Source organism: Microtus ochrogaster, chromosome 1 (genome assembly GCF_000317375.1).
Source record: "Microtus ochrogaster isolate Prairie Vole_2 chromosome 1, MicOch1.0, whole genome shotgun sequence".
Taxonomy (NCBI): domain Eukaryota; kingdom Metazoa; phylum Chordata; class Mammalia; order Rodentia; family Cricetidae; genus Microtus; species Microtus ochrogaster.
In genome coordinates, this window is record NC_022009.1 from 16,697,671 (window position 1) to 16,708,640 (window position 10,970).

General features: G+C 43.8%; 2 protein-coding genes across 2 annotated transcripts in view; one reads left to right on the forward strand and one right to left on the reverse strand.

Annotated features, from left to right (window-relative positions):
* Eif2s1 (eukaryotic translation initiation factor 2 subunit alpha) overlaps positions 1-1,476 on the forward strand; it is a 20,491-nt gene extending 19,015 nt beyond the window's left edge. The window contains exon 8 of the mRNA XM_005343252.2: positions 954-1,476. Within this exon, the coding sequence (XP_005343309.1) occupies positions 954-1,079 (126 nt within the window). The 3' untranslated portion in view covers positions 1,080-1,476. The remainder of the gene's footprint in view (positions 1-953) is intronic.
* Positions 1,477-3,687: 2,211 nt separating this feature from the next.
* The window catches only part of Plek2 (pleckstrin 2), a 14,902-nt gene continuing 7,619 nt past the window's right edge, over positions 3,688-10,970 (reverse strand). Inside the window, exons 4-9 of the mRNA XM_005343254.2 lie at positions 10,005-10,096; positions 9,515-9,702; positions 9,205-9,306; positions 8,012-8,095; positions 6,393-6,471; positions 3,688-5,589 (exon numbers count right to left, since the gene is read on the reverse strand). Of these exons, the coding sequence (XP_005343311.1) occupies positions 5,462-5,589; positions 6,393-6,471; positions 8,012-8,095; positions 9,205-9,306; positions 9,515-9,702; positions 10,005-10,096 (673 nt within the window). The 3' untranslated portion in view covers positions 3,688-5,461. The remainder of the gene's footprint in view (positions 5,590-6,392; positions 6,472-8,011; positions 8,096-9,204; positions 9,307-9,514; positions 9,703-10,004; positions 10,097-10,970) is intronic.

The following is a 10,970-nucleotide window of genomic DNA, read 5'->3' on the forward strand; positions in this document are numbered from 1 at the left end:
ATCTGGTCTACCTCACTATCACCAAGCAGCTGACAGGCTCCAAAACCACAGAGAAACCCTGTCTCGAAAAACCAAAAAAAAAAAAAAAAAAAACCAAATCAACTTCAAAAGCACACCATGGCACGCATTCCCACACTCTATTTATAAATAGAGTATTGTATCAGATGAATTGAATATGACGGCCCATGCCTGTAATCTCAGTGCTTGGGAAACTGAGGCCAGGATGATTGCCTACAGTTCAGAGCCAGTCTTGTTAGCATACCAAAGCTACCTGCCTAGTTAGATACTAAGTATAAAGTAACCATTGATAAAAGAGGGAGTTGTTTGGTAATAAGAACTATTAGCACTAGGCTGTCATATTTGGGATAGACATTTGGGCCAGTGGTGTTAGGGGTTTTCCCCTCAAGGAGAAAAATAGATAATAAAAAAAATTGCTAGGCAGTGACACCAATCTAATTTCAGCACTGGGAGGCAAAGGCAGTAGGGCTGCCTTGTCTACATAAGGAGGCCCTGTCTCAAACAATAATCTGTCTTTCCCTCATCACTATATGAACAGAACCTAATTTCCATATACTGTATGTCTGTGTGTATAGAACAATTCATTCTCTGAGGAAGCATAGTTTATCTTGAACCCAGAATAACCTTCTTTTTTTTTTAAAGCAGGACATTGGTGGTCTTTGTGATCACTGAATTCATGTTTTCAGTTAAGCTTATTAAAATGGCAGAAAGTACTGTTGCGCCATCGTGTGCACTATTTGCCTGTACTGTCTTGTCTTGTATTTTGTTTTAATTTTCAGCTAATAGAACTTATTCGGAGGTAAGTCAGCAAAGGTATGACTGAATTATTAGAAATGAAAGTACTTAAGTTATATTTTAAACACTGGCCAGTAATACTATTGAAATCCAATCTGCTCTGCTGTTCAGTTCATTTTGAATTTATGCCTCTTCCACAGCCTAAAGTGGTCACAGACACAGATGAGACTGAGCTTGCAAGGCAGCTGGAACGGCTAGAAAGAGAAAATGCAGAGGTGGATGGAGATGATGACGCAGAAGAAATGGAAGCCAAAGCTGAAGATTAGCCTTGTGGGAAACAGTGATTTAAGGAATACAAAGCTGCCCTTCCTGGCTGGAAACCCTAGACTTGAAAGTTTTCCAGTATTGAAAACTTCAAAGCTGAATATTTTTATTTCCAAGTATTCAAGTGCTCAACAAACCAGAACCTAACTGCCCTCCTTGTGTTAGCCACAAAGAAGCTCTAACACCTCAAGCATTTTTTTAAGAAGTGGCTTGATTTGACCAGAGGCAAATCTTAAAGAGCAGCCCTAAAATTGGGCTTTCGGTTTCCATTTCTGATGTCTCTGGATTCAGTGCCTCCATGAGATTTACCAGGGGCACCCAACACAAAAAGTCCCAACCTTCCTATATAAAATGTATTCAAGCCAACATCAAATAAATTTCTGGGATATTTAACTTTAAGCTTCTTCCTTCTTGTCACCAGTTAAAACTAGTCTGAATGTTCAGATCCTAATTCTCTATGTGAGAAGTAAACGGTAAGTAATGAAGTGACCTTTGCAGTAACAGACTTTCAGAAGGAAGGTGCAGGGAAGCCATTGTAAATTTAACCGTAGTGAATTTGATCCCAAGTGGAGAAAAACCTTGAAATTAAATTAAAGAATTATGTGCCTGTTAACCTGTTTGAGACCAGTGACACCTTGGATAAGAGAAGTCATCAGTCCCTTTGGTGTATACTAAACTGTGTCCCTTAAAGTTATAAATCTAAGGGTCTTTATAAAGCTCTGCTGCTTTGATGTAGTTACTCTGAGCAGCATCTCCCAACTGAAGGGGACATTTCCTCTTTATCTGGTAGGTACTACTTAGATCTTTAGTTGATATTTTTATATATATATATATATATATATATATATGAGTTTTTTCTTTGTTTAGCATAGTAGTCTATTAGCTTTTTAATCTTATGGTCTAACCTCAGAAGACCCATTTCCAAGGAATAGTGCTCGCCAGTTGGCATGCCATGTTGCTGGTTGTACTATTTTCATTGCTACTTCATAACTATAATTTTGCTACTGTTATGAAATTTTTTAATGTTCCTTTTTTACCTTCACAGACTAGTAACACATAAGAAGCTACAGCTACTGTCATCAAAATGTAGAAAATTGCCGGGTGGTGGTGGCGCACGCCTTTAATCCCAGCACTCGGGAGGCAGAGGCAGTTCCGGGACAGGCACCAAAGCTACGGAGAAACCCTGTCTCGAAAAATCAAAAAAAAAAAAAAATGTAGAAAATTATTTAGTTTGGCATGCTTGTGTTAGGATACTTGTACTATTTATTATCTTTAGGCAAACTTAAAAGCCTAGTCAGTCTAGTACTAGATTGAGTAGTAAGGGTTCTAGAGTTCTAGAGTTGGGCATGGTAGCATATCCTCTAGTACTTAGAAGGCTGAGGTGGAAAGATTCCTTGAGCCCAGAATTGTTGATCAGCCTTTGCAACCATTGCTAGCCCTGTGTCTCAAGAGGATTGGAAATTAGTGTTGGGGGGATACTTTGCCACTTAGGAGAGTTTTTTGTTTAGCATAGTAGTCTTAGCTTTTTAATCTAATGGTCTAACCTCAGATGATCCATTTCTAAGGAATAGTGCTCGCCAGTTGGCATGCCATGTTGCTGGTTGTTATTGCTTTCATTGCTACTTCATAACTGTAATTTTGCTACTGTTATGAATCTTATTGAAAATATCTCTGGTTTTCGATGGTCTTAGGCAACCCCTGTGAAAAGGTCATTCAACCCCCAAAAGAATCGCAACCCACAGGTTGAGAACCACTGGTCTAAAAGTATCAAGAAACAAGTTTAGGACTAGTTATGGTAGTGTACGCTTTTAATCCTAATCCTAGCAGGCAGATTTGAGCTGAAGGCCTAGCTGGTTTGTATATCAAGTTACAGGCCATCTAAGACTACATAGTGACTGACACCCTATTTCCAAAAAAAAAAAAAAATTCAAGCTTACAAAGCAAAATATGGAGGTATATTATCAAAGCTGCAGTAACAACTATAACCCCAGCTGTTCCAGAAACATAGGAACACTACAAGTTAGAGACCAGTTTGGGCAACTGCTCTAAGGATTTAAGAATATAGTTGTTAGCCTAGTCTGTGCCTAGCATGGGATCAGTCCCCATTATCAGAAAAGAAAAAAAAATATATTATCAAATATAACAAGTGCCCTTTTCCTGGTAATTGTTTACTGAAAAATCTTTATATTAAAAAAAAAAAAACAGTTGAAGCCAGACATGGTAGCATCTAGATCAGCCTGGTCTACAGAGTAGTTCTAGAACAGACAGGCTACACAGAGAAACCCTGTCTCAAAACCAAAAATTAAAAATAGCTGGGGTTCCATGATGATTTTTATCCCATCTAGACTTTCTTGATGAACACAGTTGTGTAAATGGTGACCCTAGCCAGAGTAAAGATCAGTCCTTCACTAACATTGTGAGAACTGAGATCCTTGAGGTCCAGAATACTCAGCCATGGAAGACAGCAGAATGGACAGCCAATAGAACAACTTACCACGTCTTGGTTTTCCCACCAAAGCCTTCTCATTAACAATGCTCACAGTTCTGTTTTCCCTCTTCTGCCTCGGATTACAGTCATTAATCCATACAACAAAATGAGCAGTGTTTTGTTTCCTACATTATTTGAAATGGACTAAAAAAATTAAATGTTGAAACTGCTTTTATATCAGTTTTATAGTCAAACATACCAATTCTCATGAATATGTTAAAGCTTGGGGTGGTTTTGCTTTGTTTTGTTTTGTTTTGTTGGTACTTTGAGACACAGGGTTTCTCTGTAGCTTTGGAGCCTGTCCTGGAACTAGCTCTGTAGACCAGGCTGGCCTCGAACTCAGAAAGATCCACCTGCCTCTGCCTCCTGAGTGCTGGGATTAAAGGCGTGCGCCACCATCGCCCGGCTGTGTTTTGTTTTTGAAGATGGTCAAGTTCTTAATGAGCTGCAGAGCTGTGTCAGTCTCTGTGCCGCTGAGTAGCAGCACATTCTGCTGTGTGCACCAGTCCTTTGTGTTCTAGTTTCTTCCTTTTCCATCAAGAACTATTAATGTGAGTAGGGATAAACGTTCTGCTACCTTGCCAGCTTTACTGCTTTGTCTGAAGCTGTCTTTACCTGTTTCAGAACCCTTGAGAATCCTTGTCCCACCCTTAGTCCTGGGAGGTATGGCTGTGTCAGTTTGGAGGCAGGAAGATATCAAACCAAATGCAACTTAATTCAGATATGCACTTGTCAATATCCTAAAAGTAACTGGGTACATTAAACCTGTAAAAATGCCAAACGAGCCGGCATTTTTAAGAGGAAATCTATTTTGAGAGAAGTTTTTACTTAGGCACTTTAGGAATATCCATTCCCCTTAAATAAATGTAAGTTATGTATTTTATCAAAGTCCACACCATTGTCCTTGGCAAGAATGCTCTCCATGACTTGTGCCAGATTATAAAGTTAATAAAAATGTTTATAAAAACACTATGATAAAGACTTTTCACTTCAGGTTAACCTTCCAAATTTCTTCACTTAGTTCAGTTAATTTCATCTTTAGACCAGTCTTAGCCCTTGATTTAACTTTGCCCTTTGTATCTTTGTTGTTCAGAGATGTCATTTTGTACAGAAAAACCTGTATTTCTGTCTCTTTTTTTTTTTGACAAATTTTTTCAAGAGTCTGTGACTTGTATATTTGCTGTCTTATCCTGTGAACATTAAACAGTCTGCCAGCATCCCCACTGTGAGATATGTCATCACAGTGACAGGTTGCTTGACGTTTTCCCATAACCAGTTTCTGTAATACATAGGGCCTTACAGGGAGTAAACCTGTGGGGATCATAGAACTGTATAAGAACTATAGAAATAAATGTCAATCTTTATTAATTCCAGAAATGTGAATTGTTGAAATCACTTAAGAAAAGTATCTTGAGTCTGAGTTAGTGTTCCAACAAAGAGATACATACTACTATGGTCCCCAAAGACACAAATTTTTTTGTGTTTGTGGTTTCTTGAGATGACTTCTCTGTGTAGACCAAGCTGGGCTCGAACTCAAAGAGATCCACCTGTCTCTGCCTCCCAAGTGCTGGAATTAAAGGTGTGCCCCACCACTGCCTTGCAAGACAGATTTCTGTCCTTCAGCTGCCTAACAGCTGTTCTAGCTTTTCAAGTCGTTGACAGGAAGACGGAGGGAAGTCACTCCACCAGTATCATCTAAGGAACCATCTTGAGTAGTCTCGCTCCAAAGCAGTACAAAAGGGACAATGTTAAACACTTCCAAGAATTGAACCCGGGGCCTCAGGATTGCCTAGGCAGGTCCTCTACCTCTGAGCCATATCCCAAGTCCAGTCTTGTACTCCAGTTCTCCATGAAATCCCATCTGTATCGGCTGATCCCTGGTCCTGTTCCCGTAGGTCATGTTAGCTTCTTGATAGCTTCAATCCACTCTGCTCGCTCAGCCTTGCTGCTGGCCTGGATATAATAGTGTGTGTCGTCCTTCGTAATCACTTTGAAGAGATTTCCTTGGACATTCCCTTTAACTCCTACACAGGAGAAAAGTATTAAACATCCATGTCAACTTCTAGCTTAAAGAAGCTGAGCATCAACTAAGACAAACGCTAAGGCATTTCCACTCCCTACAACCGTAAAGCCTACCAGTGCTTATTCTGGACATTTGCAGCTTGCTTGCTTGCCCATGCTACCCAGAGACCTACAGTTTCATTCACATCAAAAAATCGCCTATTTATGTTAAAAGAGGCATAGAATTTCATGTTTGCTTAGAATTGACTTTGTGTCTATTTCTCCATCCACAAGATAGAAATGATACTACCTTCCTATCATAGCTGGAGACTAAAATTATTGTGGATAGGAAATGAAAGCATGGAGCTGGAGAGATGGCTGTTCTTCCTGAGGACCTGAGTTCAGTTCCCAGCACCAGATGATGGTGGCTCACAATCATCTATAGTGAGATCTGGTGCCCTCTTCTGACCTGCAGGCAGAATACTGTATACATAATAAATAAATAAAACTTTAAAAAAAACTTTAAGAAATGAAACATAAAAAAACTGTGGCCCTTAGCTGCAACTTAGATGGAAGCTTATGGGCCATCAGCACAGAAACTAAGAATATAAAAAATAAGGATTGTTCAGTTGTATTAAAACACAACATCCCACACAGCATTTTCCTTTGTTTCTAAAATGAACTTCAAAGATCACATCGTTGTCTCACTGAGGAAAGTCCCACTTGATTCTCAGAGCTCAGGCCCTCACCACCTCCCCAGGGGCATTAATGACATGCTGATGGAGGCCCCAGAGGTCTTCAAGCCAGAGCTGAAGTTGTTCCTTACCAGTAGGAACACCATTATCCTCCAGAGCAGACACAAGGGATCCTCGAAGAGAAAATCCACCTACCGGCCTGTTCTCTTCCTGTGGAGGAGAGACTGATTAGTAACTCCATGAACACAGAAAAAACGCATCTTCCCCTACGCCTGACCTGCCAGGCCATTGCTAAAGCACTTCAAATTGTCTGTAATAGATGTGGCTGAACTTGGGCATCATTGCCCAAGGAACGTGTACCAGTGAAGCGTTTGGGGCCTGGTCGTAGCAGCAGTGCACTAAGCAACAGTCTCATCCGACCTTCCACCAGAAGCATGCCCTGGCTTCTTTAACCTTTGTCAACAATACACAGTTATGACAGGTATTCCTGCACATTGGACATTGCTATGTAAGTCTCTAATTATGTGCTCGGCATGAAGCAAGACAGGTTTATGGTATCTGGATGGTTAAAGAGCAACTTTGCACACTAGAAGCCTCGGCCCTTGGGCAAAGCTAAAGCAGTTAAATAACAATAAAGAAGTGTTGACTTAGATACCAGAGGAGGAAAACGTCAAAAGGGGCCCAGCACTGCAGGCATCTACTGCAGGCAGTTTCAAGGAGAGACTGATTTGGCCTTGAGAAGCGGGTCCTGGGTACTGGGATAGATTTAACCCAGCAATAAGAAGGGTAATAGCAAAGTCTTAGAGCAGATTAATAGCAAAAGGCCCTGGACTCAGCAAGGGCACAAAGCAGTTGACTCTAGATTAAGAGTTAAAAGCTTATACATTTGTTGATATTTTCCAAGTTTCAAAAAGGCTTAGTGTGGCTGGAGATGTAGCTCAGTTGTTAGCATCCCTGTTTATCCTACACAGAGTTTTGGGTTCAATCTGGAAAGATGGCACATGCCTGTAATCCCAACATTCAAGTTCATCTTGGCTACACGAGTTTGAGACCAGCCAAGGCTACATGCTATGCTAGCTTTAAAAATAAAATCAAAAAAAAAAAAAAAGGATTGGAGACAGCCATGGTAACAACAGTACTAGGACTTACAGATCAACGGGTGCCTTCTGGAGGCCCAAGAGTTTGGTCCCTCAGTTAGCTCTCCTCCTATCCCTCTTCCTAGGCCTTAGCACACATTGTGCTCGGCGGGGAATTGAGAGGGTTCCTCCATTAGGCTAAGGGGTCCTGACTGAAACTCATATCAGTCAAGGCTGAACTCCCCGACTAGAGCGCCATTTTTCTTTTGATTAGAAAAACTCAGCACGAGATAGTGAGGTGATATTTATGAGAAACATGGAGCAACAATTCCAGACTCAAAAAGTAATGTATAAATTAAATACAATAAAAAGAAAATTTCAAAGGTGAAAACAAGAAGCTGAGGGAGGCAGGATTTGTAGGCCAGCTGGAAGAAGAGGGTGGGAGCACCACTTAGGAGTCTCCCTCTCCCCGCAGAGCAGGCTCTGGGGAAAGTAAAAGAATGAAGGTCCTCATGGCAAGTGGGTACAGAAGACCACACACAGAGCAGACAACTCTGACAGAGAGGTATGGACGGCAAGGAACCATGGTGCGATGCGGGAGAGGACACACAGCTGTTGCCCGGTCTGCACAGACTCCGGAAGCAGCACAGTCCCAAGGGACAGGGGTCACTCACTTTAGAAGGGTCATAGTAGTGCAGGAAAGCTGGATCCTTCCTCAGAACAAATCGGCGCACCTTCCAGTTTTTCCTCTTGTGCCCCTGTGGGAAAGAAAGGGCTCAAGCTCTACATTTCCTTCCCTCTTCCCTGTGTCCATCTGACAAAGCCCCGGCAAGCCAGCCTGCTCCAATGGGACTACATCCCAAGGACAGTCTGCAAGAGACTCAGGGATCACAGTAACGCCACCCCTGCTTAGCGGCACCGCGGTCATAATAACACACTAGTTGAGAGAGAGCTAAGAGTTAGCACTGAAGGGAAAGGGACATGTCACCCCAACACTCCGGAAGGGAAGCACTAAAGGGCTGGGACTGGAGCTCAGTGGTAGGGTTGTTAGCCGAGCAAGCACAAGACCCTGAGTTCAATTCCCAGCACTGAAAAACAAGAAGGCGAAGGGGCTGGGGAGATGGCTGTTCAGTGAAGCATTTGCTGCCCTTGAAGGGGACGCTAACAACCATCTGTAACACCAGTTCCAGAAGATCCAAATCCCTCTTCTGATCTCTCTAAGTACTGTACACACAAACGCACAGACAAAACACCCATATGCACAAAAATATTTTTAATAATATTAAATATATTTAACTAAGTTTAAAGGAGGAGGACAGAACAAACAGCAACTGGTTCAGCAGTTCACAGCCCACATTGTTCCTAGGCCTCACTGAACCCAACTGAAGGTCAACTTGGTCCAAAAGCAACCCTATAGCTCCATGTATATTTGGGCTTTTTATTTTATTTTATTCTATGTTTGATTTTCACCGTTTTTCACTCTGACAGGCTAGCACTGGCTATCCTGGAACTCCCTCTATAGACCAGGCTGGCCTAGAACTCACTGAGATCCTCCTGTCTCTGCCTCCTGAGTGTTAGGGTTCAAGGCATGCACCAGCAGCGCCCAGCAGAAGTTGCTTTTTAATGTGACAATTACTTGTGTGTACATTTTTTCGAAACAGTTCCTGGGTCTGGCACGTGTAGGTGAGAATGAGTATGTGTGGGTCCTTCACTTGCCTCTTGCGGCTGGGGGGGGGGGCCTGTTTTGTGGAGCCCACTAATAAAGAAGATACTCCAGCATCCTCAGCTCCTGCCTCCCTCTGGGCTCTTTCCTGCCTCCTTCAAGTGTGACAGCTCTACATTTCCTCTGGCTCAAGGGCAGCCATACCTGCTTGGATAGGTAGCCTTGCTTGACCACTATGCCACTTAACTCCATGGTGCTGAGACTGATCTCCTCCTTGGAGCTGACCTTCTTCTTGTAGCTTTCAGCCTGGTGGGAAGGGGAAGACAAGGGCTTGTGACAAACTAACCCCAAACCCAGGCCATGGCGGCTGCAACTGCAAAGAGGATTCCTCAACACAGAAGCCCCTTTTTCCCCATACCCTGGGCCTTCCCTCTGGCTCCAGACTCCCAACTGTGGGAGTTGCCACTTCCTCCCCTCTCCCCTCACGGCAAGGAAAGCCTAACCTTTAACTTACAAAAGTGTACAGGGCTGTGGAGTCATCCAGAAACTGCTCGGCCAGATCCCCGGAACGAATAGCTCCCATGCTCCGGACCCCAACTGGCCTGAGGAAGTTCTCTTCCATAAGCATGGAGGCCAGGGTCACCCCCTCCAGACGGCTGGCTGCAAAGTTGCTGGAGATGAGCCAGTCCACCAAGGAGGAGCCTGTGTCAGGACAAGGACAAACCTGTCAGATCGTGGGTCAGCTCTACCCTAGCCTACTCAGGGGCTCGGTGAGCTACCTCACCGACCTTACCCTCCTGGGAAGTCTCAGGTTCTACCACAGAGCAGCCTGAGGGTCACAGCCAATGCTCAGAGCTGTAGCCAAACCCACAGGTGGCCCTCACAGCCTGTCCCATTTCTTCACAGGCAGCTCGGTCCCTGTTATAAACTGGTCAAGCAGTCGGATAAGCACCCAGTCACTATGTCCCAGATCTCCAACCTGGCCATGGGACAGACAAGCTCACCTAGGAAGGTCTTTTTGTAGGTGCTTCCCTGCTCCATGTTGGGACACGGCCGGATTCCACTGCTGCTGTCGTGCAGCTTGTCCACAATTCGACTACACAGAAAGAAGACAAGAGAAAAGACCCTGGTCACACTAACACTGTCTGTGATGGTGGGGATAGAGAGGGCGGGGGACAGGAATCATGATATAAATCATGATATCAGTTCATGAGACAAAGCAGGGGACAGATGGTATGACACACACCACAGAGACAGGCTTTGGTTATCAATCAAAATCTAATAGACATGACTTTCAGGTTCTCCTCTTCTTGGTCATCTAAACATTCAAATAATTCCACACTGGGCAACCATTACTGCTGACATAAAGCTAAACAGCTGTGACTGTTCAAAACCCAGGGGCCCTCACAGCTCCCTGTGATCTGCATCTGAACTCCTGCAGCTTCTCCTTCGTAGCTTTCCTTTCTGACTCTACCTTCTCGGCTGCACCTCCCTGTACCCACCCTGGCTTAGCAGCTATGTGGACCCACGGGTGTGTGCACACTGCGCTTCAGAGACTGGTGTGGACTCGCATCCCATCTAGCATGGCCGTAACAGCGAGGCTGCTCGGGAGGCTATGGGGCATCACCATGATGGAAACGCCTGTCATACATCTCTGTGGTACGGTATCACCAACACCGCTGACTGGCCTTCCCTTGGCAGATGTGACAACTGCCACCACCAGTGAAAGGTCTTCTCTATGTGTGTCCCTGGGGTGGAAGGCCTTTGAGACCTTGTTTATTACCACTTACCTCTGCTGAGCACCTGGCATGACATTCAACAGGCACTCAATAACTGCCTCTTTTTTCTTTATAAAATTGACACATAAGAATTGTACATGTGGCCGGGCGGTGGTGGCGCACGCCTTTAATCCCAGCACTCGGGAGGCAGAGGCAGGTGGATCTCTGTGAGTTCGAGACCAGCCTGGTCTA